Below are 16,332 nucleotides of genomic sequence, written 5' to 3' on the forward strand. Positions count from 1 at the left end.
ATCTATCCTGTTTTCCTCCTTACCTCTCTCACTTTTTATTCTTTGGTTAAATGTTGTAAATTCTGCCCTAGACTTATACTTCTACATTCGTGTGGCACAGACTGCCAAATGTCCCATATCCATTCTTCCTTTTTCCACAGTGATAGAATTTTTTGACTGTGTACGCCTTTTTCTTCTTTCAGTTTGATATAGCCATGAAACCAACTTTCTGCCCAATGGGATGTAAATGGCAGCAGGAACCTTCCTTAAGAGCTTGTTGGCATAAAGTTCATCTTTTTTCCTCTCCCCCTTTACTGAATTTTGCTGCTTAGAATTTTGATATGATAACTGGAACTTTAGTTTGGATCAAGAAAAGGAAGACTTCATCCTCAGAATGGCAAACTAAAAAACTGAAAGGATCCTGGGTCTGGTAGACCCCCATGAAACAGAATTGCCATACCAGCTCTCAATGCTCTGCCTCCACTATTTTATATCAGAAGGAAACTTGTCGGGGCACCTGAGTGGCTCAGTTGGTTAAGCATCCTTCTCTTAATTTTGGCTCAAATCATGATCTCTAGGTTTGTGGGTTCAAGCCCTACATTGGGTTCCACACAAACAGTATGGGACCTGCTTGGAATTCTCTCTCTCTCTTTGCCCCTCCCCTGCTACTAAGCATGTTCTCTCTCTCTCAAAATAAATAAATAAACATTAAATAATAAATAAATAAACAAACAAATAAATAAATAAAAACGTTAAACATCTGACTCTTAATTTCCACTCAGGTTATGACCTTACAATCCTAAAATGGAGCCCCATGTCACACACTTTCTCTCTCTAAGAAAAGGAAAAAAAAAAAAAAAAAGATTTTCTCTCCCTCTGCCCCTGCCCCACTCATGTGTTGTCTCTAAAATAAAATTTAAAAAAAAATTTTTTTTAAAGAAACTTCTGTTTAAGCTACTTTCTTTATATGTTTTTTTTTTGTCACTCTCAGAAAAGCATGATCCTGACATTACAGTTTTTATATCTGAAATTATATACCAAGTAACAAAGCCTAAAATATGTAACATTAGCTCCACAAAGGAGGTCGGATGTCAGGAGGCATAGACACAGGTATTATGGGCAAGAAAGCTGATGTCTTTTGATATGCAGAATCCTAACATTTTCTCTCTTTCATTCCAGACTTTTGTCTTTATTTTTTATTTTCAGCTCCTCTCCAGGCCTTTGGATTATTGGCTAATTTAATTTTCCTAGCATTACGCAACTGGTACACTGAGAATGTTTAAACAGACTCCCTCTTGTAGCCATTCCCCCTCTAGATGTCCTGGCTCCATACTCCTCAGGACCTAAACTCCAGCATGTACTGCTTTGCAGAATTCTGGCCCTGAAAGGAGAATTACAGACAGTTGGCAAATTTAGAAATGTGAAGTTTTAAAGTACATTTATGTTACAAAACAATGGCTTTATTGGCATTGTTTACCAGTGGAGTGTTCAGCAGTAACACTCATAACCCATTTCAACAACAATCAAGAAGTTGACATTAGCCAGAACCCAGTTTGGTAACATAAAATCATTGTACCTCCAGATACCGTTTCTCCCTCTTGGAACCTCCTAGCTTCTCTCAAGTTCATGTCATCAGATTCTACCATCCACTATCCCTCAGCTTGTGTCATCCACAGACGTTGAGAGATACTCCCCTAGAATTTTAACACTTATGGTCTAACGTGTGTCTCGATACCTCTTTCCTCACTACTCCTGCCACGATTCTTAGTGATTCCAGTATCCACTGACCAATGTTTCCAACACTCAGGACTCTCAATTTCTTGATCTCCTGGCCACCAGTGGTTTTTCCCTCCACCCAACCTCAGCTGCCAATTCCAACGTTTGCATCCAAGAACTGGCCATTATCAGTAACTGAAATTTCTCCGCAGCTTCCATTTCAAACATCCCATTCTCTAATTACCAACGCCCAAATTTTCTCCTTGCTTTCCTCTAATACCCTTGCCAACAATTCTTTGACTCCACTGGGGCCTCTTATCTGTTGTCCCTGCCAGCTCTTCACTCTCCACGGCACCCCCTTCAGCCTCACTTCCTTGGCTGCCACAGTCATTTCCTCATAAACGCCCTCCTTTCCCTTCCTGCAGTCTCTCTCCATCATACTTGCCTAGGTATTTCCTAGTCCTAGTTGGATACAACCCTCAGCCTTCTCTGTTACCGAGCACCAGTGGCTGGACATGACTGGAGAAAATTTACGATCATGCTGACTGGCGTCTCTTAAACTCATGACCATAAACCTACGGAACCCGGGGCTCATGTGAACCTGAGAGCTAGTGCCCTTACAACCTCACCCTCGCCCAGCCCTGGGGGATGCCGGAGTGCTCCGTTCCCGTCTCCCCTCGAGATATGTCCTGAATTCAGGCAAGGGGCACTTCTCTTCCTTCATCTCCCAGTTCATTGGATGTGGCTGCCCCAGAAGAGGGTGTGACTTTGACTTTTTTTGCCAAGGGCAAGTCTGAGAGACTGAGCCTGAGCCGTGATCACAAACACTCCCTACAGCCAGAGGGATGAGTGCTCGCTTTGCTGTAGCCTAGCGCTCCTGCTCCTCAGGTCCTTTGCCCTTCTTTTGCCCTCTGCCTGGCATACTCTTTTCCTAGGTTTCCGAAGGGCTCATCCTCACTTCCCGGAGGCTCTGCTCCAGCGCCTCATTGTCAGAGAAGTCTTCCCTGATCACAGTAAATAAACTCTACCCCTCAATATTCTTTCTTGTTGCTCTGCTTTATTTTTCTTCATAACATTTGGCAACACCCGAAATATTAGACATTTATTACTTTAGCTGCTTATTTTGGTCTTTTCCTACTAGAGTGTATGCTCCATGAGTATAGGGCTTTGGCTTGTTAATGTTTATATCCCCAGGGTCTAGAATAGATCTTGGTATACAGTAAGTAATCAATATATCCTTGTTGAATGCACAAAAAAAAAATGCCTTGAATTCAAAGTAGCCAACTTGTAGAAGGCAGAGTAGTTTAGGGGAAGGATCTCAGAGTGTTAGAGTTAGACTGGTTCTTTTTTTTTTTTTTTTTTTTTTTTAGTGTTTTTATTTTTGAGAGAGAGAGAGAGAGATAGAGAGAATGCAAGTGGGGGAGGGGCAGAGGGAGAGGGAGACAGGCACCCTAGGTGCTCCCTGGACTGCTTTTTTGTAAAAAAAAAATTTTTTTTTAATGTTTATTTATTTCTGAGAGAGAGAGAGAGACAGAGCATGAGTAGGGAAAGGGCAGAAGAAGAGGGAGACGCAGAATCCGAAGCAGGCTCCAGGCTCCAAGCTGTCAGCACAGACCCCGACAAAGGGCTCGAACTCACAGACCGCGAGATCATGACCTGAGCCGATGCTGGACACTCAACCGACTGAGCCATCCAGGCGCCCCCAAGACTGCTTTTTTAAACAACTTTATTGAGATATAACTCGGGTCTTCACTCAGCATAATTTTGCTGAAGTTCATCCAAGTTGCTGCGTGTATCAATAGTTTATTTATTATTCCTTCTTATTGCTGAGTAGTATTCCATGTTTAATCATTCATGGGAAAAGGTTTTTTTATGTTTCAGTATGAAGCAATACCATGTCTTAGTCATATTCAGGGAATACCTGTATCCTAGTAGCCACTTATGGTATGCATCAAATAAACACTAAGGGACATACTTTTCGCAACTTATCTCTAAACATTGGAAACTTTTTCAACTCTCAAGTTTTCACAGTGGCAAAAACATGGGTTCAATTATGCCACAGCCAGATTCGTTAAAAAAAAAAAAAACTAAAAACTTTCAAAATTAAGATTCCTATTAACCTTAAATAGTTCACTGGCCTCTTTAAGAAAAAAAATGTTGGTATCTTTGAAATTAAGTTTACAAAAAGAGAAAAGAAATTCTGGTAACTCCAGGAGAACTTATACCTGCTGGAAAACTATGAACTGTCTTGTAATAAAAGCTTTCTGCTTGATGTATGAGCTCATTTAAACAGGAATTAGAACAATCCCAGGTTTCTGGTAAGATGGGACACATATAAAAAGATCCACTCTCAGATTAATAGAACTGGATGGCAATTTTCACAAAAACAAACAAACAAAACTTTGCACGGTCATGCATCATTGTTAGAGGAGCTAGCTTTTTTTTTTTTTAATGTTTTATTTATTTCTGAGAGACAGAGAGAGAGAGAGAGAGAGACAGAGCGGAGCAGGGGAGGGACAAAGAATAGGGAGACACAGAATCTGAAGCAGGCTCCAGGCTCCTAGCTGTCAGCACAGAGCCCGACGCAGGGCTTGAACCCACAAACCATGAGATCATGACCTGAGCCAAAGTCAGATACTCAACTGACTGAGCCACCCAGGCACTGCTCCTCTTTCTTTCTTTTTTTAAAAAAAATTTTTAATGTTTTAGAGGAGCTATTGTTTCATAAATAAAAAGGAATCATACAGTTTTTCCCCTCACGAAATGCTCTTCCTTTACTTTCAAACAAAACAAACCCCAACTATCTCCTAGGCTCAGCTCCAGACCCTTCTCTACAATTCTTCTAAACACACAGCCCACTGTTCTTTCTCCAACTCATGACATCTGTGAGACAGCACTTCTCATGTACTGCCGCGTGAAAATTCTATTTGAGATTCTTATAGCTGAGCATCTACACTGAGTTCCAAGTTTCTATCTGTTGTTTATTGCCAGCTTGTTTATAAGAGCAAAATAAACCTGGGAGCATCTTAAACTCCTATAATGTAGCATTTGGTACATAAATTATAATTAGCACTAAAGAATGATAATATAGGCATGTAATTAATGTTGTAGAAAGATGTTCACAGAACATACTAATGTCTATTATTGTATTGTCACTGTCAAGCACAAAAAACAAGCATTTTCTGTATATGAAATTATGACAATAACAACAAAATATACATAAAGGAGAGAAATTAAAAAGTTAGCAATCCAGGGTTATGTATTTTCCCTTTCTTTTTATTTTCTATTTATTTGGATTTTTCCCCCAAAAGTTTAGTGATAAACATGAGCAATAAAAACAACAGCCAAAAAAAATAATGCTTGTTTGTTAATTTTTATTTATTTTTGAAGGAGAGAGAGAGAGAGAGAGAGCATGAGTGGGGGAGGGACAGAGACAGAGGGAGACACAGAATCCAAAGCAGGCTCCAGGATCTGAGCTGTCAGCACAGAGCCCAATGTGGGGTTTGACGAGCTGTGAGATCATGACCTGAGCTGAAATCGGATGCTTAACCAACTGAGCCACCTAGGTGCCCCTCACCCCAATGCTACTTTGAATATTTGTGTGGAAGTTTTTGTATGGACATATGCTTTACTTTTTCTTTTCTTTTAATTTTTTAAAAGTTTATTTCCTTTGAGAGAGACAGAGACGGCGTGAGGGAGGGAGGAGCAAAAGGAGAGGGAGAGAGAGAATCCCAAGCAGGTTCCTCATACTGTCAACACAGGGCCCAATGTGGGGCTCGATCTCACCACCGTGAGATCACGACCTGAGCCAAAATCAAGAGCCGAACACTTAACCAACTGAGCCACCCAGGTGCCCTGCTCATTTTTTTATTGAGTTGTTAGTTTTCTTATTAGGTTTTGAGAGTATATACATACATACATATATATTTTTTTAACTTTTTAATTAAAAATTAAATATGTGATTTGCAAATATTTCCCCCCAGTCTGTGGTTTGTCTTTTTATTCTCTTAATAGTGCAGAACTACTTGATTTTATGAAGTCCTATTTATCAATTTTTTAAATGGATCATGCTTTCAGTGTGGTATCTAACAAATCTTTGCCTAATCTATGGTCACAAAGATTTTTCTTTTCTTTTTTTCTTCTAGAAGTGTTACAGTTTTAGGTGTTATATTTAGGTCCATAATCCATTTTGAGTAATTTTTTACGTGGTGTAAGGTATGGATCAAATGTAATGTTTTTTGCATATGGTTATTTAATCATTCCAGTATCGTTTGTTGAAAAGACTACCCTTTCTCTCTTGGATTGCCTTTTTGCCTTTGTTGAAAATCAATTGCCTATCCATGTGTGGATCAATTTTTGGACTCTCTACACTGTACTATTGATCTATTTTGTTCCATTGACATATCTGATTTGATGCCAATCCTTGTAATTATTTAACCCTGTCTTAATTATTGTGATTTTATAATAAGCTGAAGTTGGGGGTGGTAAATCCACTCCATTTTACTCTATTTTGGACAGAAGCAGATGTCAGAGCGATGAGTTTTAGCCTCAGATCCACCATTTAATACTTGTGTGATTCCATACGAGTCAATTAACAATGTTTATTACTCATTTGCATATTTTTTATTATTAGAATTGAATATTACAGTGTTTGGATTAAATGCTTATCAAGAGTTTGAACTAGATGATGGCTCTGGAAATAAGAAGTGCTGGAACTACAGGGTGGTGCTGTGGATACATGAATGGTATTCATTCAGGGTATCTTTCTCTGCACAGGGACATCCTCCTGCCCTTCCATCTTTTTATTTATTTATTTATTTATTTATTTATTTATTTATTTATTTGGGGGAGAATACAATCAGGGGAGAGGCAGAGAGAGGGGCTAGAGAGGATCCTAAGCTGGTTTTGCGCCGACAGGAGTGGGCCTGATGTGGGGCTTGAACTCACGAACCGCGAGGTCATGACCTGTGCTGAAGTCAGGTGTTCAACTAACTGAGCCACCCAGGTACCCCCCTCCACTTTTTTAAAGATATGATTGACATATAACGTTGTGTAAGTTTGAGGTGTACGATGTGTTGGTTTGGTACATTAATATATGGCAATGTGATTACTATGATAGCATTAGTTAACACCTCTATCACATCATACACTCATCATTGTTGTATGCGTTATGAACAATTAAGATTTAGCAACTTCAAAGTTCTTTAATACAATATTATTGACTATAATCACTATATTGTCCATTATATTTCCAACACTATTAAGTTTATATCCTTTTTTTATGGTTATTTATTTATTTAGAGAGAGAGAGAGAGAAAGCAGAGGAGGGACAGAGAGAGAGAGAGAGAGAGAGAGAGAGAATTCCAAGTAGGCTCTGCATTGTCAGCACGTGGGGCTCGAACCTAGGTTGAGATCATGACCTGAGCCGAAACCAAGAATTGGACACTTAACCGACTGAGACACCCAGGCGCCCTGTAAGTTTATACCCTTAAACAACATCTCCCCGATTCTTCTGCCCCTCAGGCCCCTGACCTTTCATCCTAGATATTGAAGCTTTGCAGCAAATTGCTCCTGACAGCAGAACTGATCACTTTGTATTGCAACAACCACAATAAGAACAACAAATAAAGATGAAAAAGAATGAATAAAACCGGTCAGGATCCCCCAGTTTAAGATGATCATTCCCTTATATCAATAGTTTTCTATACAGCTTTGTAAGATTTTATTTAGAAAAAAAATTTTTAGGGGCACCTGGCTGGCTCAGTCAGAAGGGCATGCGACTCTTGATCTTGGGTTTGTGAATTCGAGACCCAAGTTGGGTGTAGCAATTACTTTAAAAAAAGCTTAAAAAAAAAGTCTTTTAAAGAAAAAGAGAACATTCTACATATACCTCGGAACACAGATTACAGTAGTTTTTTGGCCAGTTTGATGTGGTTTTTCAACTCTTCTTTTTTTCAGTCTTCGAAACACCTGTCCCTGCCAGCCTCCAGGTGCCCCCAGTTACGGGTCTGCTCGCACTAAAGGGGAGGAGCTACTTCCCAGAATCTGCTCCTAACGTTGCTGCCCAACAGCCCAGCCACCGGCAGTGCTGCCCTCCTGGGGACCAAAGAGGACCCTGATCACTCTGCTGTGTGCCATGTGAGTCTTATGTTCACCAGGATGGCTGGCGGACCCAAGAAATGTTTGTCTTTCATTGGATTCAGCCTTATCTGTCTTAAAATGGTGAGTTCACAATTCCAACCCACCTGCAACTATTTAGGGGGGAACAAAGACATTTATTATCTCTCTCTCTCTCTGTCTCTGTCTCTCTCTTTTTGAGAGATTAGTGGGTGGGGAGATAGAAAACAAAATAGTTTTGGACCATACCAAGATTGTATATGCTTGCATGTTTGAAATTTAATGCAATTTACTAGAGAAAGAAAACAAGATTATCATTATATTTTAAGAACAAAGATTTCTGAAAAATCTGTCAACAGCTACTGACTTAGTTCAATAGGCAGATTCAGGGAGAAAAATGAAATAGTAATGTGATCTGTTTCCAGCCTCTAAATTCTATTTAGGATTCCTTTGGGGTAGATTTGAGTTTGGGAAATAATTTGTGCAAATAAATGCTCTGTATGGATTCAGATATTGATCGCATTATGAATGAAAATGTTGTGATACACTTATTACTGTTCAATTTATGTTTTGCATTTCCCCAAATGGTATTTTTCTTCATGGTTCTAATTTTTGTAAACTTTCCTTTTCAGGTTGCTTCAGCAAATACAGGTAAAAGTTTTTAAAACGCAAGTTTTCCCTCCCCATATTTGATTTTAATTTCCACTGTTAATTCTTGGGCTACCCTGAAATAGAAAAGCTATCTTGGAAAAATATTCAACATCTCCTGAGTGTTCACACTGTGAGTGTAACTGGTAAGACAAATACATGGACCAAACTTACAAGTCCTCATAAGACCTTCCTGTTGAGTACTTAGATGTATAAAAAGTAATGTAGTGATGGATTTCTCAAATTCAGTTAGTCATTAGTAAAATATTATGGTGATTATCATTCTAGCCAAAGAAATAAAGTTTTAGCCACAAATAGTGAAAAGTCTAATTTATATAATTTTTCTTATTTGTATTCTGAAGAACTAGAGAAGAAAACTAGACATGTTTTTGAGTAAAAGCTTAGGATTCTCTACTTTTATAAGAAAGGATTTTACACTTGTAATAGTGCATCCTTAAAATACAGAAAATGAAAACTTAGGACTAGAAAAAGTCTTTTAAAAAAATTTTACCATCATTTTTGCTGAATAAATGACTAAAGCCAAGGATAGTTTCTTTATAGGAAATTTATAGTCAATGAGATTTCGATTATTTAGAGGACCCATGTAATATTGATCATATCACCAATAAGGTCTCATAGCAATTCAACGTAAATGAGAACAATTTTTATTTATTATTTTGTCTGCCACAGAAAAGGAAGTGCAATTAAGGCCATTTAAAAATTGGGCGGATTTTTAAAAAGATTTTTAAAAATTTTATTTTAGAAAGTGGGAGAGAGAGAGCGAGCATGAGCAGGAGAGGGGGAGGGGGGGAGGGGGGGAGGGGGGGACAGAGTGGGGGAGAGAGGTGGGAAGAGAGAGGGAGAGGGAGAGAGAATCTCAAGCAGGCTCAGGGTGGAGCCCCACACAGGGCTCAATTCCATGAACCTTAAGATTATGACCTGAGCCGAAATCAAGAGTTGACATGTAAAAGACTGAGCCATTCAGGTGCCCCAAAGATTTTTATTTGAAAGTAATCTCTACACCCAATGTGGGGCTTGAACTCACAACCCTGAGATCAAGAGTCACATGCTCTATCAATTGAGCCAGACAGGTGCCTCAATTTTTAAAATAAAATAGGGGCACCTGGGTGGCTCAGTCAGTTAAGCATCTGGCTCTTGGTTTCTGCTCAGATCATGATTCCCATGGTTCACTAGTTTGAACCCTGCCTCAGCTCTGTGCTGACAGTGCAGAGCCTGCATAGGGGTCTTTCTGCAGAGAGAGAGAACCCTCTCCCTCCCTCTCTCTCTGCCCCTCCCACTCTCTCTCAAAATAAATAAATAAACTTAAACAAAATAATAAAAATTTGACAGTGTTACAGATGGTTGACCCATAAAATCCGTGCATGTGCAATAAGTTTCCAAAAATTATCTCATGTTTTATTTGTATCCTTTACCTTATTCTTGAGAAACCTTCACGATCACCAGGAAGCAATGAAAAGGACTGGTTGGCCATATACAAAGTGACTTTTTTTCAGAAGTGGCCTTTGGGTGAACAAAGAACTAGAATAAAATCTACTTCTGTGTCCTTAGAAGGTCGCAGGAGACACTGAGCCCTCAGGGCGGGGCCATTTTTAGTCCCACACTATCCACAGTATTTGAGAGAAAGAATGGGGCAGGCTGAGATACCAATGATGCTATTAATTGATTCATCCTGGTTTTTCAATAAATGGCATGTGCTTTATTGATACTATGTAGGAGGTTCCATTTTGGGTGTGTGTATTATGATTCTCTTTGGGTTCTGGAATAGGCTTTTTTTTTGTTTGTTTTTAATTTCTTTTTTTTTTTTTTTTTTTTTGAGACAGGGAGAGACAGCATGAACGGGGGAGGGTCAGAGAGAGAGGGAGACACAGAATCTGAAACAGGCTCCAGGCTCCAGGCTCTGAGCTGTCAGCACAGAGCCTGACGCGGGGCTCAAACTCACGGACCGTGAGATCATGACCTGAGCCAAAGTCGGACGCTTAACCGACTGAGCCACCCAGGCGCCCCTGGAATAGGCTTTTTATCTGTGTCTGGCCACTGGGACTGCCTGAGCTAATTTAGATCTCTATGAGTTGGTGGAATGCACAGATACTGAGAAGCAAAGGGTCTCTTTCACTTTTGACTGATCAGAGTGGTTGATTGCAAATCTAGAGGATAAAGTTATCTCTTTCGTCAGAGCAGTAAGTGGGCCAAACACAGAACTGAGAAAGAGGGGAGAACTCCTGTTAATTTATGGAGCCTTACACATCCCAGTCAGGCTTCTCATTTCTTTAAGGGAAGCACAGTACAGAGGTGTTGATCTTTCACTGCTGTTACTGGTCAGATCCCACCCAGTGAAGCAGACAATCTGTCTCTCCTGTGCTTACCCCAGACTCCCCAGGATTTCACCTTCCAGCACTTGTCCATGGCAGTGCCATGTGGTCTGGCTCTTCTAAACCCAAAAATTGCTCATCCTAGTACACACACACACACACACACACACACACACACACACACTAGCCCTTTCCACCTATCAAAGCCCCCTCGCATGCAATATTTAACTTAATCCTCACAACAATCCTGAGATGTAGATATTTTACATTTCAAAGTAAATCTTAAGATGTAGAAATTATTGGAAAAGGAGTTGAGAGACACAACCAAGTTAGTTAGAGGAAAGAAGATTTATAACACAGGACAAATAGCTGATAGCAGAAAGGGGATGTTTGGGGGGTAGGGGAGGGGTGAAGAGGGGGGCCCTTGATGGGGCTGTCTATCCTGCCGTGGGGGAGAGGGGACATGGGTGCTTCCTGCAGTCACCTTCTGCTGGCCAATGGCTAAGATGAGCAGGTCTGCGACTTTTCCCCAGCATATGTAACTTTCAGAGTTTTCTTTCGGTGGCAAAAGAGACAGTCCTGGGTGACGTTCAAGGAATGTCTGGCCAGTGCACAGTGGAGACTTTGTTCAGTCTTGCAGATTGGCTATTTCTGAGTTGCTGCCAAAGCCAACCCTCTGGGCTATTGGTGCAGAAAGAGAAGTTGTCTATGCACATAGGGATTTGGCAGGTGGGGGTCTGCCGAGGGGAGGGAGTCGATACCAGTAAATCACACATTTGGTCTATAGTTACTCTTTCTCCTCTTTGCCCTATAGTTTCGTTTTGCCCTTTAGTTTTGAAGTTGGTATATAGTGATTTTACCCGGCAAGTGAGGTACATTGAACATAAAAGGCTAAGAGCCAGTTCCAAACTTAAAACCGGCTATTTCTGTTTGACCTTTTCTTCCACTTGGACCTCCTACACCCAGGGCATCTTTGTGCCTGTGGAGTTTTACAATGTTGTAAATCTTGTTACCAGGCTGTATCTCTTACCCCTTACCCAAAGTGCAGGAGTGCCTTATATAAACTCATGACATAAGCATTCATGTCCCACAGACAAACCATGGCCTGGCCCAGGTGAGGAGAGACCACGGCACCTCCTTCTTATGCTGGGGCAGATGTTTTGATGGAGAGTGGGAGAATAATGTTTATTTTTGTTTTATATAGAAGAATCTAAAAATGGTTCCACTCTGATAATATGAAAGTACGATAGAGCAATCGTAAAAAAAAGAGCTCAATGTTCCCTCTTCCTCCATTAGATTAGATATTTTGTGGGAAATGTGCAAGTGCACGAGATGGAGACACAGCCACAGCAGAGGTGAGACCCTGGCCTTCAGGTGGAGGCAGTGGAGCATAGGTGAGGGGCTGGGAGGGGAGATTGGTGGCAGCAGAGAAGGCCTGGGAATTCACAGAGTGCCAAACCAGTGTGGAAGCCTCTGGAATGAAGCCCCTCAATGACTCTCTCCTTCCTCTCAGAGTTCTTTCCCACAATCATTCCCTGCTTTTTTTTTTTTTTTTTTTTTTTAAATAGGCTCTATCCCCAATGTGGGACTAGAGCTCACAACCCCGAGATCAAGGGTCGCATGCTCTACAGACTGAGCCAGGCAGGGGCCCCACTCTCCACTCTGATTTAACCCTTTGAAAAGTACAAAAAATACAAATTATCCCAGAGGCAACTGGGAAAAACCTCTTTGAAATCCCATTCTGAATGAGCAGTTTGAGCTTTCTGGCTCTCTTTTGGAGAGTAGCTTTGCATTTCTTTTTCTCTGTTTTGTCTTGATCTTGAAAATGAGGGCAGGGGCGCCTGGCTGGCTCAGTCAGGAGAGCATGCGACTCTTGATCTCAGAGTTGTAAGTTCGAGCCCCACATTAGGTGCAGAGATTACTTAAAATAAAATCTCTTAAAAAAAAAAAAGAAGAAAAAGAAAACGGTGAAAGAAGTAATCTTCATAGATATCCTAGCTAATGTACAACTTCAAAATCTCTTCCAGCTCCTGAAATACCCACTATTGATCAGGCATATTCAAAAATCAGCACCAGCATCACTGTGGAATGGGCCACAGTGCCAGGGGCCACCAGTTATCTCCTCACGGCTGAAGATGGAGACACTGTCATTGAAACCATGGTGGCCAATTCCCCAGGCACTGTGACAGGCCTGAAGGCTGCAACCTTGTACCAAATCACTGTCAGATCCGTCAGTGCCACTGGGAGAAGCCCAGCATCGCTTCCAAAGCAGGCAAAGACAGGTAGCTGGATACTTGTCCTCTGTCGGGCTATTGTTTGTGACCTGGATCCGTTATACTCAGGCTGCAAGTACATGATATAATTTTGTGTCATTTGAGTGCCTATGATTCAGGGCCCAGAGGTGAAAGCCACCAAATGTTTTAGGAATTCAGATATCTGTGGAGGTGGTGGTATTTAAATTCCAGACGCTTTGGAAAATAAAACCCATTTTGGGCGTCTTTACAAACATCCCTGCTTTTAAGGGCACCTGGGTGACTCGGTTAAGCATCAGACTTCGGCTCAGGTCATGATCTCACAGTTAGTGAGTTCGAGCCCCACACTGGGTTCTTGGCTGACAGCACAAAGCCTGCTTCAAATTCTCACTCCTCTCTCTCTGCTCCTCTGCCCCTTTTCAAAATAAGCAAATAAACATAAAAATTTTCTAAAAAAATATTATAAACCATCATTTCCCCATATTATAATTACAGAGATATTTTATATAATTTCTTACAAACCTCCAGTTGAAAGTCATGCCTAATGTTAGAATTATTCTGTTCCCCATTCCTTTGCTGAGTCATTTATGATTAATACACATTTAGATAGTCACATTATTTATACATATATATTATATATTTTATTATTTTATAATAATGTGTATTATAATACACATTATTTTTTGTTTATTTATTTATTTTAATGTTTATTTATTTTTGAGACAGAGAGAGCCAGAGCATGAATGGGGGAGGAGCAGAGAGAGAGAGGGAGACACAGAATCCAAAGTAGGCTCCAGGCTCTGAGTTGTCAGCACAGAGCCCAACACGGGGCTCGAACTCACGGACCATGAGATAGTGACCTGGGCCGAAGTCGGACGCTTAACCGACTGAGCCACCCAGGCACCCCTATTTATTTATTTTTGAGAGAGAGCGCGCAAGTGGGGGAGGGTCAGAGAGAGAGGAGACAGACTCCCAAGCAGCCTGCGTGCTGTCAGCTTGGAGCCCAGTGTGGGACTCAAACTCACCAACTTCAAGGTCATGACCCAAGCCAAAAGCAAGAGTTGGACGCTTAACCGACTGAGCCACCCAGGTGCCCCTAGATAGCCGTTATTTAACGGAACTCTACCTACCGTAAATCCTTTTGCAAAGCAAATAATTATTTCATAATATGGATGATCAACCTCAAATTACTTATTTCTAAATCTGAATTATCCTCTATTGGAGTTTCCTAACGCAAATGCATGTGTTTTTGTCTTCATAGTGTTGGCTGCACCAATTCTAGAAGTAAGCTCTACAAGTCCAGACTCTATTCTTGTACAGTGGGAAGCTGTATATATGGCAATTGGATTCTCTGTGTCCATTATGCGAGCCAACGGTTTGGGTAGAATATGGAAAGAGAATACCACAAACACCTCCTTGACATTCACCAGGTTAGATGCTGGGACTCTCTACACCATAAAGGCCTATGCGTGGAATGCCAATGGAACCCCTGGGGACGACTCCACCTGCAATCAGAGAACAAGTAAGGACTTCCCAGCTCAGCCTCAAGCAATCTCCCTTTTGATTAATGAGAGGCTATGCATCGTAGCCATTGGAAGCGGGTGTTAACTGATAAGTACAGAGCAGCTGGCAGTAGATATTTAAATTTATTATGAGTTTATTTATAGTGCGGTAGTTTAAACGCTGACTGCCTGTATAAAGAAATGCTGCTCAGAATACACAGAGCATGGCTTCTCCGTCTCTGATATCTAACTTATTTCAAGCATACACATGCCGTATCACACAACAGGAGATGATTTTTGCTAGGTTTATGAGTCTCCCCGACCCTTCCTAGCTTCAGACCAACAGCATAAACAGAAAGAACTGGGACAAACAGGAATTCATTTTATTCAGTAGCCATTTAGTGAGTGTGAGCCAACTTTGAGCGAACATTGCTCTAGAGATCCAGCAGCAAACGAAACAAAGTTCCTGTTGTTAGGGTACTTTATGCTGTGGTGGGAATCAGAATTTCAGATATATTGCCCCAAACCTCAGCTTAGGCCTGCTCAGGGGATCCTACTGCATGATACACGGAAACCCAAACCGATCTGCTGGAGTAAGCCAAAAAGAATGAGAGGGAGAGGGAGGGAAGGAGAGGGATTTTTTTTTCTCTTGAGACAGTGTAAGCCACCCACTGACAATGTGGCCTAATGCCAGACTCTCACCAACCAGATAAGCTGTTTCATCCCTTGGAGAGGACCAAGGAAAGGGAGGAAAGAAACCAGAGCTGTTCTTTCCAACATATCCTAAGTTTGGAGGGTGGGATGGAAGCCCCATTATCTGTGAGTCAAGACAGAAATTCAGGGAGAAAGGGTGTGCCTTTTGTAATACTTCTCTAGAGTGACATCATAGCAAGGTGGCCTTAAGGTGATTCTTGATGGGCCTGGTGAATCAGGATGTCTGTGATAAACCAGTCTCCCCCGGCCCTTTTCTATGCATTCATTCATTCTTTCTTTCCACAAACGTTAACTGAGGGCCCACTATGTACTGGGCATCATTTAGCTGATGGGGACACAAAATCAATTAAAGTGTAATCCCTACACTTGGAGAACTGATTGTGTCTTAGGGGAGACCAATGCATAAATCAGTGGTTACAGTTCAGTGTAACAAGTGCTTTGAGAGAAGGATTTGCAGGCACAGAGTGGTATGAGAGGAAACCTCTCCATCAGGCTGGGGTCAGGGACAGCCACCTCCAAAGGTGACTGTTTTCTTAAAGCTTTCCTTTTTCATTTGTTTCCCATGTTTAAACATATTTTAGAGTATTGGGGCGCCTGGGTGGCTCAGTCAGTTGAGCGTCCAACTTCGGCTCAGGTCATGATCTCCCAGTTCACGGGTTCGAGGCCCACATCTGGCTCTGTGCTAACAGCTAGCTCAGAGTCTGGACTGAGACAGAGTCAGTCTCGGATTCTGTGTCTCCCTCTCTCTCTCTGTCCCTCCCGTGCTCGCTCGCTCTCTCTCTCAAAAATAAATAAAACATAAAAAAAATTTTTTTTTTTAATTTTTTAGAGTATAGATTTAGCCTCTCTATTAGTTTGCTAGGGCTGTCTTAACGAAGTGCCACAAACCTACTTAAACAACACAAATTTGTTGTCTCCCGTTTTGGAGGCCAGAAGTCTGACATCAAGGTGTCAGCACAATTGGTTCCTTCTCAGGACTATGAGGGAAGGATTTGTTCCAGGCCTTTCTCCTTGGCTTATAGATGGTGCCCTTCATAATCACATGGCATTCTACCTGGAAGTGTATCCCTATGT

At 41.3% G+C, this 16,332-nt stretch overlaps 1 protein-coding gene across 1 annotated transcript in view; it reads left to right on the forward strand.

The window, feature by feature from the left end:
- The first annotated feature begins 7,854 nt into the window (after positions 1-7,854).
- The window catches only part of FNDC7 (fibronectin type III domain containing 7), a 28,682-nt gene continuing 20,204 nt past the window's right edge, over positions 7,855-16,332 (forward strand). Inside the window, exons 1-4 of the mRNA XM_042953556.1 lie at positions 7,855-7,917; positions 8,445-8,463; positions 12,818-13,072; positions 14,304-14,564. Coding sequence (XP_042809490.1) covers positions 7,855-7,917; positions 8,445-8,463; positions 12,818-13,072; positions 14,304-14,564 — 598 coding nt within the window. The remainder of the gene's footprint in view (positions 7,918-8,444; positions 8,464-12,817; positions 13,073-14,303; positions 14,565-16,332) is intronic.

The sequence above is a fragment of the Panthera leo genome, chromosome C1 (assembly GCF_018350215.1).
Source record: "Panthera leo isolate Ple1 chromosome C1, P.leo_Ple1_pat1.1, whole genome shotgun sequence".
Taxonomy (NCBI): domain Eukaryota; kingdom Metazoa; phylum Chordata; class Mammalia; order Carnivora; family Felidae; genus Panthera; species Panthera leo.